We start from the raw sequence: 18,896 nt of genomic DNA, 5'->3' as shown, positions 1-18,896 counted from the left end.
ATGGCCCTGCACGTGACAGCCAATTGTTGGTTGGAGCAGTTTCTAGGGACTTGTCTGGGCAGAAGTCTGACTTGGGTAACTGGAGGAGTGAATAGGAGTGAGGTAGTGGAGGGGGGTGAGTCTGAACTCCTAAGGAGGAGCTGAGAGGGAGGGAGGGCTGGAGAGGATTCAGAAGAGGGAAGATGGGCAGCTCCTGGTACCCAGGAGGCAGGGGGTGTGTGCTCGGGAGGCCAACCAGGAGGAGAGGCGCTCCCTCCCCTGAGGAGGGTCTGAGGCGTTGTGTTCTGATGAATCTCTGAGTGTAGAGCAGAAATATGAGGTTTCCTGCATGGCAGCCCGCTTCCCTGTGACGGAGGAGATGGGGCATCTGCTGAGAGGCAGCAGGGTTAGAAGTTCGAGGAGAACAGAGGAGGTGGGGACAGGCTGCCCTCCAGGGAGGGACGAGGAATACCAAGTGCAGAGATATGAGGTCCGAGACTATCAGAGAGTGAGATGTATGTAGCTGCTGTCAAGGCGCGGTCAAAGTCCCCTTCAATCTGGGCATAGCATCTTAATCTATAGAAGTGCTGCTCACCCTGGAATTTTATTTTCTTTTTTGGAACTAATACTAAGTTATACTCAGTTACCAGCAGAAGTTGATGAAGGGAAGGGAAGCTGGTGTGTGATCTCAGCCAGCCACCCAGGTCTGGGAAAGGACAGGATGGGTGGCTGGGTTGGTCTCAGTTCAGTTCACTTCAGTCGCTCAGTCGTGTCCAACTCTTTGCAACCTCATGGACTGCAGCACACCAGGCCTCTCTATCCATCACCAACTCCCGGAGTTTACTCAAACTCAGGTTCATCAAGTTGGTGATGCCATCCAACCTTCTCATCCTCTGTCGTCCCCTTCTCCTCCCGCCTTCAGTCTTTCCCAGCATAAGGGTCTTTTCTAGTGCGTCAGTTCTTTGCATTAGCTGGCCAAAGTATTGGAGTTTCAGCTTTAGCAGCAGTCCTTCCAGTGAATATTCAGGACTGATTTCCTTTAGGATTGACTGGTTTGATCTCCTTGCTGTCCAAGGACTCTCACGAGACTTCTCCAACACCACAGTTCAAAAGCATTAATGCTTTGGTGCTCAGCTTTCTTTATAGTCCAATTCCTCACATCCATACATGACTACTGGAAAAACCATAGCTTTGACTAGACAGATCTTTGTTGACAAAGTAATATCTCTGCTTTTAAATATGCTGTCTAGCTTGGACATAGCTTTTCTTCCAAGGAGTAAGCATCACTTAATTTCATGGCTGCACTCACCATCTTCAGTGATTTTGAAGCCCAAGAAAATAAAGTCTCTCACTATTTCCATTGTTTCCCCATCTATTTGTCATGAAGTGATAGGGCCAGATACCATGATCTTAGTTTTCTGAATGTTGAGTTTTAAGCCAACCTTTTCACTCTCCTCTTTTACTTTCTTCAAGAGGCTCTTTGGTTCTTCTTTACTTTCTGCCATAAGGGTGGTGTCATCTGTGTATCTGAGGTTATTGATATTTCTCTCCACAATCTTGATTCCAGCTTGTTGTTCATCCAGCCCAGCATTTCTCATGATATACTCTGCACAGAAGTTAAATAAGCAGGGTGACAACATACAGCCTTGACGCACTCCTTTCCCAATTTGGAACCAGTCTGTTGTTCTCATGTCCAGTTCTAACTGTTGCTTCTTGACCTGCATACAGGTTTCTCAAGAGGCCAGGACAGGTGGTCTGGTATTCCCATCTCTCTAAGAATTTTCCACAGTTTGCTGTGATCCACACAGTCAAAGGCTTTGGCATAGTCTGTAAAGCAGAAATAGATGTTTTCCTGGAACTCGCTTGCTTTTTCAATGATCTAGTAGATGTTGGCAGTTTGATCTCTGGCCCCTCTGCCTATTCTAAATCCAACTTGAACATCTGGAAATTCACAGTTCACATATTGCTGAAGCCTGGCTTGAAGAATTTTGAGCATTACTTTGCTAGCATGTGAGATGGGTGCAATTGTGCAGTAGTTTGAGCATTCTTTGGCATTGCCTTTCTTTGGGATTGGAATGAAAATTGACCTTTTCCAGTCCTGTGGCCACTGCTGAGTTTTCCAAATTTGCTGGCATATTGAGTGCAGCACTTTCACAGCATCATCTTTTAGGATTTGAAATGGCTCAACTGGAATTCCACCACCTCCTCTAGCTTTGTTCATAGTGATGCTTCCTAAGGTCCACTTGACTTCGTGTTCCAAGATGTCTGGCTCTAGGTGAGTGATCACACTATTGTGATTATCTGGGTCATGAAGATCTTTTTTGTATAGTTCTGTGTATTCTTGCCACCTCTTCTTAATATCTTCTGCTTCTGGGTTGGTCTAGATTTAGTGTTTTGCTGAGCATGCGAAAGTGGTGTTCTGTGAAGGTGGGAAAGTGAAGGAGGAGATGGCTGCAGGTGAGGAGGAAGGAGCCACTTCTGCCTGGAGCAACAGAGACCTGGAGGCCCAGCTGTCACAGGAGGATTCAGGGCTGATGCAGGCAGGGCCACCTGAGAGGTCGCCAGGGGTGGGAGTCATCAGGTAGCCCACAGAGTTCTGAGATGGAGTGAGATGGAGGCCTGGAAGGCTGTCTTGGTGGCACAGGCTCAGGAAGATGGGACAAGAAACAGGTGGAATAACTTACTTTAGGCTCCTTATCAGCCAGCTCTTGTCAGCTGTTGGGCTGGGGCAGGCTTTAACCCCAGGCGATGTCTCAGGCCAGTGATGGCAGCCAGACATTCCTACGAGGGTTCCAGGAGTGCCTTGGTGAAAAGCTGTCCTGGGCCACAGGTTTTATACCCCAGGCTGTTGGAGATGAGGGACTTAGTAAGTCCAAGGATTATTTCATTCCCCACCCCCCAGTTTTTTGTTTTATTTTAGTAGCAAAGAGTAAAATCAGGTTTAATGTATTTTAACAGCTTTATTAAGATAGAATTAATAAACCATCCAACTCACGTATTTAAAATACACAAGTCAGTGGGGTTTTTTTGGTGTATTCAGAGTTGTGAAACCATGAATTTCACAACATTTTCATCATCCCCTAAAGATAAACATTAGCAGAAATTCTCCATTCCCTCACAGCCCTAGGCAACCACAGATCTACTTCTTATCTCTACAACATTTGCCAATTTGAGACGTTTCATCTAGATGTGGCCTTCACCTTTGGTGTGACCAGTGGCCAGCAGAGCAGGTCAGAGGGATTCACCTCCTGAGGGACAGTACCCACCTAGATGAAGGCAGAGCTGGAGTCCAGGCTCCTGGCCCAGTGCCTTTGGAGAGGAAGAAAGCTTGCATGAAGCTGCTGGCAGATACTTTTTTTTTTTTTAAAAGGATTTGATTTGCAGCATATTCCAAAGCTACTGATAACCGCAATCTAGATTTTATAAAAATACAAGATTTGCTTATTGTCTCCAATGCCTGTTTTAAACCTACTTATTGGAAAGATTTTTGGAAATGACTGCTTCCCACCTGACTGTGCCTTTGTGGCTCCTTTAAAACTCTCATCGGGCAGGGAAGCCCAAACAGTGAGGAGCATGTCAACCAACCAGCCTGTCCTGGCTTGAACCCCAGCTTTGCTGCTTGCCAGCTGTGTGACCTGGGGCAAGTTACCTAACTGCTCTGTTTCTTCACCTGTAAAATGTATGGAGTAGCTTCCCTGGTGGCTCAGATGGTGAAAAATCTGCCTGCAATGCAGGAGACCCAGGTTCAATCCGTGGGTCGGGAAGATCCCCTGGAGAAGGAAATGGCTACCCACGCCAGTACCCTTGCCTGGAGAAGCCCATGGACAGAGGAGCCTGGTGGGCTATACTCCATGGGGTTTGCAGAGAGTTGGACATGACTGAGAAACTAATACCTAGTTCATAGGATTAAATGAGTTAATATAATAAAATGTATAGAAAATCACCTGGCAATAAGTTCTCTGGACATTTGCTTTTAGCATTATCTGAGATTCTTCATTCCTATGAATTTCTGCTGGCCTTCATTTTTAGTCAAGGATTGGGGTGAGAACAGAGACCGACCCTTGTCAGAAAATATGTTTATATATGACCTTGGTTTCGGGCCTCTCTTACTCATTGATTCATGCGAGTCTGATTTAGGGAATATGTAGGATTCTGAAATCTGCTGAGAAGTCCAGTTTCATGGACAAGATAAGATGAGCTGGATACTGGCAAATGCAGGTGCTGACCCAGGTGGGGCTTCTCATCGTGGTCCTGTCCTTCCTGTCCTGTCTGCCCCAGGTCTGCTAGGTTTGGGTCCATTGTGCTTCTGTTTTCACCTCCTGGGAGCTCAGCCAGGTTGGCCTCTTGCTTCCCCCACACCTGGTGTTTCTGAACACAAGCTGCTTGGAGACAAATATGAAACAATATATTTTAAAATGCGGAATTAAATATATTTTATTTTGTCTGCCCAATGCAATTAATAGCCTCCTTGAAGAAAAAGTTTTCTTAAAAATCCTGTGGCACTTAACACTGGATATTCAGTACCAGTTATACCAAGTTGAATATTGAGAAAAATCTGTTTGGTTACAAAGTATTTGAGAAATTTGTTTTCAAGTGGGTAAGCAATTTTTCATATGCACAGGTTTTATTAATTTACTAAACAAAGCCCTTTTTAAATGGCTAGTGCAAGGGTCACCTTCAACCCTGCCTGATCCAAATGTACAGGCTAAACTAATGAAAGGGCAAGTCATTGGTAGCCCATAGCTGAGGAAAGGGTGTGTGCAGTGATGGTCAAGAATGAAGGAGGGGTACCTTCATATTTGACAAGGTGCCATCATCTTTGATAATTTGAGAGGTGGGTAGAGTGGCTCTGTGTTTTGTTTTCAGCAAAGCATGATGCGTTTTCACTTTCGAAGCTATCTCTAAAGATATGGAAAGAGGCTGCTCTTCAGAATCCTTAATGGAGTGAAATCACTAAATGTAAATTTGAGGGAGGTAGAGATCAGTACTGCATAGTTCAGTCACTAGGTACTTAGCACCCAGTTTGTGGCTGGAACCCAGTTTTAAGTTTTTTGAGGGGCAGGAAAAAAACAGACATATTTCTCAAGTGCAACAAACTTACAGTTTATAGAGACGAGACAATACACAAAAACCAACAACTGATGAACAGTGTTGCACAGCGCATGTGTAAGAACTCAACTGGAAGAATTCCAAAGTGGGATCGAGGGTGGTCAAGAAAGGCTCCAGAGAAAAGGACAGACTTGAGCTGAGCCTGGACACTGGTGTTCAGATGAGACAGAGGGCGAGCTGTCCAGCTGTAGGAGTTGGCCTGAGCGAACAGGAGCTCGGACTGGAGATGGGGTGATGTGTTCGTGACCCTGAAGTCACTGGCCCCACCAGAACGAAAAAGCATCTTCAGCTCTGTCCCGTGGGTTGTGATTCTGCTCTTGCAACCTTCGCCTCCACCCTCGTCCTCTCCCAGCTCTTCCAGCATCTGCCAACCGGCAGGTTCCCTGAGGCTCAGTGCACGCCTGTAGACACCACAGGAGCCAGCACGCAGGGCATGCTGAGAGCATGCTGTGTGGGATCCCAGGTGTCCATGGTTGAGTCTACTTTCCACATCCGGTTAGGGTCCGGGTCTGAGTGCTGAGTCTAGCCTCGATGAGGTTAACTTCCTGGCAGACTCCATCACCCTGCCTCTACTCTCGACTTCCTTTTTCCTCTTTGCAAAACCCCTGATTTTGTGAATCCACAGGTCCCCAGAGGAACCGACCAGAACTGGACTCAGAAGCTCTACGACAGGCACTCCGGCAGCCAACACTTCCAGAAACCCCGCATGTCCAACAAGGCCTTCATTGTCATCCACTTTGCAGATAAGGTGGGTCTTCTCATGGTGGGCTCAGCACTCCGAGAGCCCCACCCTCAGGGGACTTTGGGTTCTTGGGCTAAGAGGGAGCTGACCTTTGAAGTCAGGTAAGTAGCCTGGAGTCTCTTGGGTGGGGCCTTGTCTAGCCTCCTGGAGCCTGAGAGAGGAAAGAGTGGTTCCTTCTCCACGTGGCTCATTGCCCAGCAGCTGGTGTAGACTTCGAATTTCTCCATGTGGATTGTGTTCCATGTGCAGTAGCCCAGGGCTTCTCAAATTTTCATGTGCATGTACATCACCAGGTCTTGCTCAAAGGCAAGTTCTAATTCAGTACATCTGTCATGAGGCTGACAAGCTGCATTTAGAGCACCCAAAGGAAGCCTTCTGTCCAAGGCCATCTTATGGGAACTCCTTTTTGAATCAATGTGTTATTTGCTCCTTCATGTTTGAAACAATGTGTTATTTGCTCTGTCCTGTCTGACTCTTTGCAACCCCATGAATTATAGCCCACCAGGCTCCTCTGTCCATGGAATTCTCCAGGCAAGAATACCGGAGTGGGTAGCCATTCCCTTACTCCAGGGGATTTTCCCAACCCAGGGATCGAACCTGGCTCTCTGCCTGCATTGCAGGCAGATTCTTTACTGTCTGAACCACCAGGGAAGCCCAGACCAATATTGTTATTGTTCAGTCGCTCAGTTGTGTCTGACTCTTTGCGACCCCATGGACTGCAAAAGAATGTGGTTCTCCACAAAATGAATATTCAACTTCCTCTCTGTAAATCTCAGTACATGTTGGGTTTACATTTTAGATGAGAGCATCCATGAGTTTCCCATGTACACACAGCTCTTTTCAGAAGACGCTGTGGATGAGATAAAACCAGTGGAGATGCTGGTGAGGGCCCTGGGTCACGCAGGAGCGGTAACTACCCTTTCTGTTTCCGGCCGTGGCCCCAGGTGGAGTACCTTTCAGATGGTTTTCTGGAGAAAAACAGAGATACCGTGTATGAAGAACAGATCAACATCCTGAAGGCCAGCAAGGTAAAGAGCTCCGGAAGTGGAGAGACAGAAGCGGAGCACCCAGGCCAGAGCCGGGCAGGGTGTGGTCAGTGCCAGCCCCAGTCTGGATCACGGTTGGGGGGTGAGGGGCCTGCCAGTCGTTTCAGTCTGAGAATTTGAGGATGGCCTGATGAAAGGAAGGGAGCAAGGGATGGCAGAGGCAACGGCAAAAGGTACCAGCTAGTGGAGGGATGTGGGAAAGGGGGCCAGTCTGAAGGGGTCATGGTGAGTCTAACTGTGGAGACATTGCAGGTGTCCATTGTGTCATTTGTCTTCCGTCTCCTTGGAGCAGGTGTAAAAGTACTTAAATCCCTTCAGACCCTGGTTTCAGCGCCTTTGATTTCTGCTAGCAGTCTGTGGAACCTCCCTACGGCCAGAAACATAAATGGAGCAGTAGGATTCAGGGGACCCTTATATCTACAGTTCTGGAATGTTGCTTTCTAGGATCTCCAAAACTTTAGTTGTTTCCTTCTCATGAGCATAACAAAAAGGCAGCAAATATTGTGTCCATTCTACAGGTAGAAGGAACAAAGTACCGATTGACTTAAACACATTTATCAAGCACCTACCTGGGGAGGTGCGGCCCTGAATATACCTGTAGGCATTTGCATTCTGTTATAGACTGGGAGTGGGCAGGTGAACAAGCAAGCCTACAGTAACTGAAGGGAGAGGCGGCCTGGGCTGGGAAAGCAACAAGCCCTGCTGGTCCCGGGAGCTCCCTTGCCGATGCTTGGAGGCAGGCACTAATGCTGGCCACAGCCCTTCAGAGGACACCCAGGAAAGGACCCTCCAGGAGTTCGGAGGCTTTCTCCCAGACCACGTGGCACAGCACTCACTGCGGAGGCCTGATAACACTACCAGTGGCAGATTAATGTCTCTTTGTGATAAGCTGTAGATGAATGCCGTAGGGTTGAGATGATGGAGTGCAGAAAATACACCCTGAGGATGGACCCAGGCATCTAGAGGCAGGTAAATCATGTGGCCCCGAGGCCAGGGTCTTAGGGAGGATTTGAGTCCTTACCAGCAATGTGGGCAGCCCAGGGCAAACTCCGGCCGGTGTCATCTCCCCATATCTAGAGAGTTAGTCATCACTGAGACAAACTTGCTTTGGATAAGTGTGCACGTCAATGCGAGATTAACCCCTTGCCTTGCCAAGTGTCCAGCCCTCTAGTCCATGGTGGTTAACGTGACTTTTTCCATTCTTTGCAAGAAAGGTGAGAGATGGGAGGGGAACCACAGTGAGAGAGCGGAAGTGGACGGTTTTAGCCCTGAGGAGCACGTTTCCTCCTCCGGTGCGTCTTAGAAGTAGAGGCCTGTGACCTCCTGTTCCTGTGACAGCGGCTCTAGAGGGCTAAGAAACTTTCTTTCTTGTGACAGGCTTCTCCTGTCGGGGAGGAGCACAAATGAGGGACTGGGGGAGAGTGTCGGGTTCTTTCTGTTAAGTGCAGAGTCTGGTTCTGCCATTGATTTTTGTCTTAGTCTGAGTGTCTCTCGGGGATCCCAGTATCTAGAAGGGAATCTCTCACACTCTTGTCTCCAGCGGATTATCTGTTATTAGCCACTGAGATTTTTTTCCTTATTTTTATTTAACAAACTTTATTAAACATTTGTGTGATATATAGTGGTAACAAGTACGTGTAGTTAACCTCACGGATCTTACAGTCAAGTGAAAAGATATACAGTTTGATCATAAGTTTTGGTGATGCTGTGAAGGTCAGGAAGAAGGTTCTATGGAAAAGAATAATAGGAATGTGCTGGGAGTCCCCATAGTCACCCGCAAGTTGAACCGTTTGCTAGGAAGAGTCTCAACCATAGTGCTCATGGCTATGATGTATTATGGCAAATGGATATAAGGCACATCAGCAAGGGAGAAGGTGCCTGGGGTGACAGACATGGAAACCAGGGGCGAGCTTCAGGAGTCCTTGCCCAGGGGAGGACGGAGTGGGGCGGTCCTGCTGAATATGCTTCTTTTCCACAGTAGCGCCTTGTGATGATATCTGCTGCCACTGTTGAGTCACTTCCATCGTGTCCCACATGTCCTCTGTGCAACCCCATAGACTGTAGCCCGCCAGGCTCCTCTGTCCATGGGATTCTCCAGGCAAGAATACTGAAGTGTTTTGCCATTCCCTTCTTCAGGCGATCTTCCCGACTCAGGGATCAAACCCGTTTCTCTTATGTCTCCTGCACTGGCAAGCGGGTTCTTTACCACTAGCGCCCCCTGGGAAGCTTGTGATGATCCCTGGCAACTATTTACCAGAGAAGCTCACCTGAGCCTGCGCATTCAGGGTTCCCTACTGGTAGCCAGTGGTGTTGGCACCCTTTGCCTAGCACGTACCAGTTCCAGAGTCGCAGCAGGAAAGCAGGTTGGCTCAGCAAAAACAATATTGTTGGTGTAAACAGTTTAGGCTCAGTGAGCCGTTCTTATCAGGGACTGCAAAAGACCCTCCCCAAATCCACGTTTCCAGACACCAGCCAAGCATGTGTCTTGTAAGCAGGCCTCTCTAGGATGGCAGTCTCAGGCCTGGTGTTCATTCTTTTCTAAACAGGTGTATCACTTTAGATAGGGTGTACTGAATTTTTATTAGAAATGAAATAAAGGCTCATAAAAAATTCAAATAGTTTAGAAATATATAAAATAGAAGTATTCTCTCCCACTCCTGATCTTTCTGTTCATGCATTCCTGTTCTGATGATACAAATATACTGGTACATCTTTTAAAAATTGAAATGAATGGCGTTATACACAGTCCTCTCTCACTTTTCACTCACTGTGATCTCTTGGCCATTTTTCATATGAGTACATATCCACTTCTTTTCTTTTTTAAAAAAATTGTTGATATTTTGCCAACTCAAATAACACTGCAAGGAATGCCCTTTACATATATCTTTGCTTACTTGTATAGTTGTGTCTGCCTGTAAATTATTAGAAATGGAATCGACAGTTCAAAGAGTATGCCCTTCAAAAGTCTAGCAGTATTGCTAAATTGGAGTGTAAAATGGTTCTGTGATATGCTCTTAAAAGGTTTGTTCTTGTTTAGTCACTAAGCTGTCCGACTTTCTGCAACCCCATGGACTGTAACCTGTCAGGCTCCTCTGTCCATGGGATTTCCCAGGAAAGAATACTGGAGTGGGTTGCCATTTGCTTCCTCCAGAGGATCTTCTCCACCCCAGGGATCAAGCTCACATCTGCTGCATGGGCAGGCAGATTCTTTACTGCTGAGCTACCAGGGAAGCCCACTCTTAAAAGGTACCAACTCCCTTCTCTTCACTGTCCACCTACCACAACTCTAGCTTTCCCCTTTACCAGCTAACATTTCTAAAGAAACCAAAGACGTTGTTGCCAGGCCCTCCTGCTCCCATCCCAGCAAACCCTCAGAGATGCTGTGATGATGACCAGCAACCCTTAAAGATTTAACTGAGAGGGGCTCCCAGGCCCCCTAGACCCCAGTAAGAGGAGGGCTGAGAATGCTCCACCCTGGATGCCTTCCAGCCCATTTCAGACATCCCAGGAGATGGAAAGCAGAAATCAACAGTGTGTTGCTATAAACCTATAGATGGGATCTCCACAGACTACAGCTGCCAATCAGAGCGATTAGAAATGTGCTTTAAATCATTCAGACAGGTGGGTACCACTGGCAGCATCTGTCGTTGTAGCATTTTTAAAGCTCAGAGTTCACTGAGCCTCTATCATTTTCTTTAAATTGTTTTTTACATCAGTCCACAAAATTTATGTTTCTAGGATACACTTAAAGCAGAGAGAGAAAAAGACCTGGAAAGATACAAGCCTATGGTATCCAGTTAATGCCCACCCTTTTACTGGTTTTCTTCTCACTGAGCAAAACTCTTACATCCTGTAGGCAAATTCATGGTTTTACTTAAAGGTATTTTTATTTGGGAAGAGACCTATTAGCTTTTTCCTTTTGTGTGACATCCCTGGTAAGAAATTAACAAATCAGTGTGAAAAACTAGTCAGGATGGGATGGAAGATAACCAGGTACCCTGCCAGCCAAAAGGCTGTTTGAAGAGCTCTCACCAAGAGCAGTGAAATAAAATGGTGTTAATGAGAATGTAATTAGTAAAGCCAGTTATGCTGCCTAAGAGGCTATAATACAGCTAAGTTCTTCCTTAGCTATCAGAAAGCTATAAATAGAGATTTAAGTGGAGAGATGCCTCTTTTAAAACATGACTTCAGGTTAACAGACTGATTTGTTTTAGATTCTAAAGATGGAGGGTTTTTCTTCTTAGTGTTTATTGTAAAAAGCGATAAAATTTATAAATCGAGGTGGTGGGGGAATCTCGAAGGGAGAATTTTTTCTTCTGGAGATTTCCTGTTCCAGGGCCCCACGGAGTTCAGGTCAAAGGGCTGGGCAGTGGGTCCAGGGTACATGCCGGCAGGTGCTGGAAAGCAAGGGCCGTTCTGGGCCGTGTTCCCAGGCAGACCCTGCTGGTACCATCTCCACACCATCCCAGCGGACAGGATCTCAAGACCAGTGTGGTACTGAGGCCAGGCAGACCATTTGAGCCCAGACTGCCTACAATGGGCTGCACCTGTCCCTGAGGTCCAAGAGTCAGGATGCTCTGACAAGGTCCAAACACCATCTTGACCTGCCCCCCCCCCGCCCCGCCCCATCCCCTGTCGTCTTTCTCCCTCAGCTTCAGCTCAAGGATAAGGACACATACATTCCATTGCTTTCTACACAACTAGCTTCCTTCCAGGGTACACACACGTTTCATTTTGAGCAAGCACATTTGCTTTACATTTTTAAAAGTTGTTATATAATAGCTTTTGAGTCAGCATACTATGAAACATTAGCTTTGAAGTGTTTTTGGAAGGCTTCCTGTTTAAAATCAGTTTCTGCTGGTAGTTATAAAGCCTCTCCCAATACTTAGAATAAACAGATAACTGTAAGAGAGAACTTTAGTTAGGAAAACAATATGATCGTTCTCGGCAATACAGAAAGGTCCCGCTTCTTGAAAAAAAGTGCTGAGACTTTTCCTCCAAATACCCTTTAAAACCCCTTTAAATAGAGTCAGTTCAGTTCAGTTGCTCAGTCGTGTCCAACTCTTCGTGACCCCATGGACTGCAGCAACCAGGCCTCCCTGTCCATCGCCAGCTCCCGGAGTTTACTCAAATTCATGTCTGTTGAGTCAGTGATGCCATCCAACCATCTCATCCTCTGTCGTCCCCTTCTGCCTTCAATCTTTCCCAGCATCAGGGTCTTTTCAGATGAGTGAGTTCTTTGCATCAGGTGGTCAAAATATTGGAGTTTGAGCTTCAGCATCAGTCCTTCCAATGAATATTAAACAGGGTATTTCTTACCTAAAAGTTCAAAAATTTTTTCCACCTGGAGGGTAGCATTTACCATATATAAGAATTGATGGAAAAGAAAATGTGTTTGTTATTATGTTTACAGTGAGAGCTTTTAAAGATAAGACTCGAAGCTAGAGATTCCAATCAAATGGTCATTGTACTGTGTCTTACTTTAGCTGCACGTGTCTGCTTTCAAGAAAAGATAGTCAATGTTCATATAAACGGAAGTGAATAGCTGTGATTTCCAAGGTAACAGCTATGTAGATACCTGTAATTGACATTTTTCTTAAACCCTCAAGTGGTCTTTAGAAAGTGTTTTCCTATTTCTTTTAATCCCTTTTCAAACAGATCTGCCTCAGGCTTTTGATATCTATATATAGACTTGAGTAGCAGAGAACACCAAAGTCAGTGCCTGCTGACACTGAAATAAGTGACCAGCAGTATCAGGGAAGTGCTTGGTTTGTTTGAAGGTTTTATCTCAGTATTTTCAAGATTGAAGGGAGCAGGTTTTTAGAAAGGCCCAGGTGGATCCTGTTTCTGAGGACTGCCCTAAGGTGAATTGTAGTGCTTCCATTCCTGGGCTGGTAAATAGACTTTCTGGTTGTTTGAAAAGCAGAGCTGGAGTTAGTCAATTAAAAACAACAACAAAACACAGCTCTCTCTCACCCAGAAATGTGTTCCTTTTGCATGAATCCATTTTTAAACAAGAGCTTGGTAACTACCTTTCGTTGAGACTTTGGGACACTCTGGGGACAAGGAGGTCCCCGTCTGGCCCAGCCCCTTGCCCTGGGGAGTGGGGTGGTGGGGTATCTGCCTGGTCTTTTATTGTTGCCTGTAGCCTGAGGTTAAATGAGGTGCCTCTTGGCCATTCCTTCTTGTGGTTAAGCTAGATGTCTCTGTGTGTTCACTGAGTTTGTAACATCAGTTCTGAATAGAACGTAAAGCCCGCCCCTCCCTGCTAGTGTTATGGTCCCAACAAACTCATCTTCTTCTCCATCCCAGAGACCTGACCACTTCCAGATGCAGTCTCGATAGCGGGGACCTAACAACGAAAACATCGCTTTTAAAGTACAGTACAAATCCTGCAGGCTTGGTTGTGTTTGTTCTTCAATTACGGCACAGTGCCTGTGTAGATTAAAATCTGCCTTGAACAGAAGTTTTCATTTTTTGTTCTTAACTTATAAATCCTTTAATATATCAAATAAATAAAAGGCATAGCTTTTCTGATGGCAGCAGGAGAAAGGGGCTTAAATTTTAAAATACTCTTATTATTGCATTTGATTTCAGAGTTCCTTCTGTGATTCTGATACAAGCTCCCGACCTCAGAAGTTAACAGATTTTTCACAGAAAAAGCTACTAATAATGATTTCTGTAAATTAGACTTCTCCAACGGTATAGTCATACTCTTGGTAACTTCTACCGAAGACCCAAACATCTTGGAAGTCCACTTCTGAAAGTATGTGAATTAGAATAATTTAATCACTTTGGTATCGTTCGGGCTTGGCAGACGGAATCACTGCTGTCTTTAGAATGTGACCCTGGCTTCAGACTCCCATCAGTCATTTCCCTGCGGACACTTCTAGGTGCCTTTCTGACTGGGCACGTGACCCTTTCTCACGTGTGCCTTGGCTCTGGCCCCAGTCTATGGACTGACTTCTCCCACCTCCATCAGCCCCTCTATTCCTGCCACTCCCCCTGGTCTCAGTTAATATGTGTGATGGTGGCTCTTTGCTGTAGACAGTGAGGACCAACAAGTCTGTAAACAAGGGGTTACTGGGTATGTTTTGGATGGAGAGAAAACTCTAAGACTGGCTGTGGGGTCGAACGTGTTTGCAGAAGGATATGCCTGGAGGTGGGCACTCAAGGTTTGTAGATGACTACAGTGACCTGGGAGAGCGCTCAGGTGGGCCTGAACTAGGACAGGGGCATTCTGGTTGATCAAGAAAGGACTGCTGAGGCTCAACCATGGACAGACTAGGTGATTGATTGGGGTGAGAGGTAGAGTGATGGCAGGATCTCTAATCTAAATTTGGGAAGACAGCAGGTAGTAGTGGTTTGGGCTGTGTTGAACTTGGAGCTTCTAGTGGAACACTAAGAGTGAGGAGGAGGATATTGAGCAGAGGGTTGGAACTGTGATCCACTCAGATCTTCCACAGTAGTGGAAGATCGAGATGGAGAGATGGGCTTGAAGGGGATAGTTGAAGCCACGGGCACAAGAGGACACTGTCCAGGGAATGAGTGTTAGAAGAGTTAAATTGCGATGATGAGGTTTTAGGGAATCTGCAACTCAGAGGAGAGAAGTACAGGAAGGCGGAACAGTGAAAGGTGCTGGAAGAGAACACAGTGGGGAAAGCAGGCAGCGGGCTGGAGGAAAGTGGCTTAAGTTACAGCAAAGTGAGTGGGAGGGGCACTGAGATCGGATTTCAGAGCCCCCAGAAGGCAGACTCAGACATTCAGAACTGGCAGGAGGAGATGGGAGGCACCATGTTAATGGGAGTTACGGGAAGAAAGGTGCATGGACACGAGGAAGTTATGGGAAGAAAGATGCATGGACACAAGGAAGCAGAGCCCAGAGCCTGAGCACAAGTGTCTGAGCCTCGTTGGGGTGGGAGTGGCTCAGGGTTAGAGGGCGGGGCCCGGCTCCTCCTTGTGTGCCCTCCCCACCTGCAGGCAGTGGTAGTGGCCTTCCAACCCTTGATTCTGTCCCCAGCATCCACTTCCCCAAGGGATGCTGGCACAACCAGTGCCTTGAGAGCTGGGACTCTGTCCCACCTGCCCCGTGCCTGGCCTGGCCTTCACCCCTGTGTACACAGTGTGTTATCTTACTTAGTCTCACAGCAACTCCATATAGCGAGTCCATCCTTATTCCCATTTTACTGATGAAGAAATTAAGGCTTAAGTTAAATAACTTTATAAGATGCAGTAATAATAAGTGTGGAAAATTTTAAACAGCTTTATTAGACCATAGCTGCCTTCTACCACTCCAGAAAGGAAAGAAGTTTTGCCCATCTTTGTAGGTGAAGGTTATGTGAGATTTCCTGGTGAAATTACTTTTTTCCATTCCTTTCTTTAAAATATAATTCTTATACCCCAAGTTCACCCTTTTGAAGTGTATAATTCAGTAGTTTGAGTATAGTCACCAAGTTGTACAACCATTACCATGGTAAATTCAAGAATATTTTCATTACTCCAAGGAGAAACTCTGTCCCCATTAGCAGTCATTCTACTTTCCCCATTTCCCCAGCCCCTCGGCCAACTCTAAACTACCTTCTATTCCCTGGACATTTCCAGTAAATGGAATCACACACTATGTGGTCTGTTGTGTCTGACTCTTTCACTTGTGTTTCCAAGGTTCAGGCAGGTTTTAGCATGAACGAGGATTTCATTCCTTGACACTGTTGAGTAATATTCCGTTGTGTGTATACATCCCATTCTGTTTATCCGTTCAGCAATTGATGGGCATTTGGATTGTTCCTGCTTTGTAGCTACTAGGAATGATGCTGCCACAGTCACTGGTGTGCAAGTGTTCGTGTGGACATGTGTTTGCAGTTCCCTCTGGTGTGTATTGGAAGGCTACTTGGAAAGACTGCAAGCAGCATAAAGTCCAAGAGCTCTTGTTCTCCATCTTCTTCCTCTGTTTGTTTCTAGTTCCCGCTGGTGGCTGACTTGTTCCATGATGGCAAAGACTCTGCTCCCGCCACCACCGCTTCTTCCAAGATCAACATTCGCCCCTCCAGACGCCCCATGAAAGCCTCCAACAAGGAGCACAAGAAAACCGTGGGTTACCAGGTTAGCCCCCAGGCCCCAGAGCTGTGGAGCCTGGCACGTGAGGCAAGACTGCCTCTCTGGAAATGAAGGATGGAGGGGCAGAGTCAGAGGGGGGCCCGAGTGGCCTCGGTATCCGCATCCCCAGCCCTCAGCCTGGTCCTTCTGTGCCCTTTGAAGAAGGAAGGTGCAAAACCTTCACTACAGGGGACTGGAAGGGGAGAGAGGGGAGGGCTCCATCCCCATGTGGAGTGTCTGATCCCTTTTGGGGGGACCACATCGCAGGACCACAGACACCTGAAGGTGAGCCTGGAGGGCTAGGGCTACAGTCTGGGAGGGCGGGATCAGTAGCCTGGGGACTCGAAATTGAGAAACGGCTCCTGCTGTGAGCCTTGACATCCAGCATGTCTCCCAGGAAAGCAGAGTGCCTGCTGAGCCCTGGCAACCACTGACCCTCATGCTTTGGTAGATATCTGCTCTGGGCGCGTCCTGTAAGGCAGTAACTGCCAGCCTGCCACCCAGGCACCCTGTATCAGGGCAGCAGGGCCTCTAGCCACGTGACGGTCCCTCTCACACTCTTGGCCCTTGCTCTCCTCATCTCATCTGATCAGGGTGCTGAGTGAAACGCCCCCAGGAGGTCTCTCCGCAGGTGCTTTGTGGAGCCTGTTGCTGGGATGTGGGAAGGTCTGGGGGTTGGCCAAGTAGCCCAGCAGCGTCAGAGCTGGAGTCCGCCCCCAGGTCCCCGGGGGTCTCCCTGCCCTGCGTTAAAGCAGTAATGAAGTGATAACAGCATTGACAGCTCCCACTCCCAGTCTGGGGGTGCTCCTGGACGTTCGTGATTCACCACGAAAGCTGAGCAGGAGTAGGTCACGGGGCGCCGACCTCTGTCTCCCCAGTTCCGCTCCTCCCTGCACCTGCTCATGGAGACGCTGAACGCCACGACGCCGCACTACGTCCGCTGCATCAAGCCCAACGATGAGAAGCTGCCCTTCCGGTGAGTGTCGCCTCGAAGACCAAGGGCGCGGGGCGGGCACAGCCCCACGGGTCTGTGGGCCTTGGTGGGATGAGCGGCAGGTCCTGCAGCTGCCGCCCCCGCCCCCAACCCAACCGCCGGTGGTTTATGTGCAGAGTATGGACCCCAGCTGGCTGCTGTCTGGAGAACTGGGGGCCGTGAAGGGCCAGCTCCCCGATCTCACGTTGCTTACAGTGATGGTCAGGGTGCCCTCGAAGCAGAGAGCCAGTTAGAAGTATGCCGTTAAATGGGGACATGAGTGCATCTCACAGCAGCTGCTCCGTTCAGAGATGGGAGTGGTCAGGGAAGGTTTTTTGACTGAGGAAGCGTAACCTCACGTGGTGCATCGAGTGATGAGACGTGCAGACGGTCCCGTGTCTCACACCCCCTCTTCTCTGCCTCCGGAGTCATCCACACTTGCTCACTTTCCCCTCTCTCTGACCCACATTCTGCCACTACTCCTGCCTTGAAATTTTCCTTGCATTTCTGTCCCCACTCATATGGTTTGCTGTTATTGTTGTTCAGTCAGTCATGTCTGGCTCTTTGTGACCCCATGGACTGCAGCACGCCAGGCTTCCCTGTCCTTCACCGTCTCCCGGAGTTTGCTCAAACTCAGGTCCATTGAGTCGGTGATGCCATCCAGCCGTGATTGGCCTCCCTCAAGTCTGGTTAACAATGACTCTTCAGCATCTCTGTCGTCTCTGGGTTGTGCTGATTCCACCTGGCATTTCTGCCAGTCTGCTGTGACTTCACTGGCCTCCTCACACTCAACATGTCTGAAACCAGACTCATCCTCCCCGCCCCCCTGAATGGTTCCTGTTTATTCGGTCTCTGTCACAGTAAATGGCATAAGCATTTCCTGACATCTCATCCACCCACCAAACTTGGCTCTTCCAAACCAGAAACCTAAGGGTCCCTCTGGACCAGCACCGTCTAGTAGAACCTTCTGCCGTGATGGAATTGTTTGGTAAATCTGCAGTGACCTACGTGGTCACACATGCCTCCTGAGTTCTTGCAGTGTGGCCAGGGTGACTGAGACAGCAAAGTCTTAATTTCATTTTAGTTACTTACAGGTGGCTGGTGGCTACCATATTGGGCAGCAAGGCCCTTAATCCCTAGGATCCAATTGTGGTTGAAGTCCTGTGGAATCCGCCTGACAATCTCTCCCACGGTCTCCCATGTCCCTTCCTTCCCCTGTGGCCTATCTCCGCGTCTCTCCATTTCTTGCCTGGAGTGCTGCCCTGCGCCTGTAGAATGGTCTCTCACTCACCTTGCGGCCTTTCCTCCTGCTCCCCTGAGCCTCCACATGCGCTATTCTCCCCCCTAGCCAAAGGAGGTACATTTTTCCATTTTTCAAGCAAGTCCTTCCCATCTTTCTGATTTCCTTTTTGGTCCTGGCATAATTTCTTTCTGTGAAATAATTTATCTTGGCAACTCCAACTCTCAGGATGAATATCTACACTGCCTTCTATATTTCATATCAGTTAATAAAGCTTGACTTCCACTCTCAGGGGCCTCGTCCTGGAAAAGGTTGGGAAGACAGCGTCGAATCAGTCTCCTCGGGAGCTGGCTGACTGTCCACTCTTCTCCCTTCCTCCAAGTTCCCGAGACATGCTCAGGAAATCCCCCCATGTGAATCTGTTTACCAGACGCCTCCAGAAAAAGAGAGGCTGTTAGGAAAGCAGCAGGTGTGAAAGACGTAGATGACGTGTGAAGGACACGAGTGGCGTGCTGGGCCCGGGAGTGGAGCATGTGGGAATGCCACGAGCTCTGCCCGCAGCTGGCCTGACCTTGGGCAATGCGTCTATCAGAACCAGGCGCCTACCGTGTGCCGAGTTCTCACGCTGAGTCTCTCCTCCCACGTGAGAGAAGCCCCTGGGACTCTCAAAGGGACGTGCGAGTCTAGGAGCCTCCTTTACCTTCAGAACCAAAG

General features: G+C 47.9%; 1 protein-coding gene across 3 annotated transcripts in view; it reads left to right on the top strand.

Annotated features, from left to right (window-relative positions):
* MYO5B (myosin VB) overlaps positions 1 to 18,896 on the top strand; it is a 337,450-nt gene that overhangs the window by 243,573 nt on the left and 74,981 nt on the right. For all 3 annotated transcript variants that reach the window (XM_042239477.2, XM_042239478.2, XM_042239479.2), the window contains exons 13-16: positions 5,714 to 5,836; positions 6,775 to 6,858; positions 15,835 to 15,975; positions 16,848 to 16,945. In XM_042239477.2, the coding sequence (XP_042095411.1) occupies positions 5,714 to 5,836; positions 6,775 to 6,858; positions 15,835 to 15,975; positions 16,848 to 16,945 (446 nt within the window). The remainder of the gene's footprint in view (positions 1 to 5,713; positions 5,837 to 6,774; positions 6,859 to 15,834; positions 15,976 to 16,847; positions 16,946 to 18,896) is intronic.

The sequence above is a fragment of the Ovis aries genome, chromosome 23, assembly GCF_016772045.2.
Source record: "Ovis aries strain OAR_USU_Benz2616 breed Rambouillet chromosome 23, ARS-UI_Ramb_v3.0, whole genome shotgun sequence".
NCBI classification, from domain to species: Eukaryota; Metazoa; Chordata; class Mammalia; order Artiodactyla; family Bovidae; genus Ovis; species Ovis aries.
The sequence above is the reverse complement of the archived record's forward strand: the minus strand, read 5'-3'. Positions and strand labels throughout refer to the sequence as shown.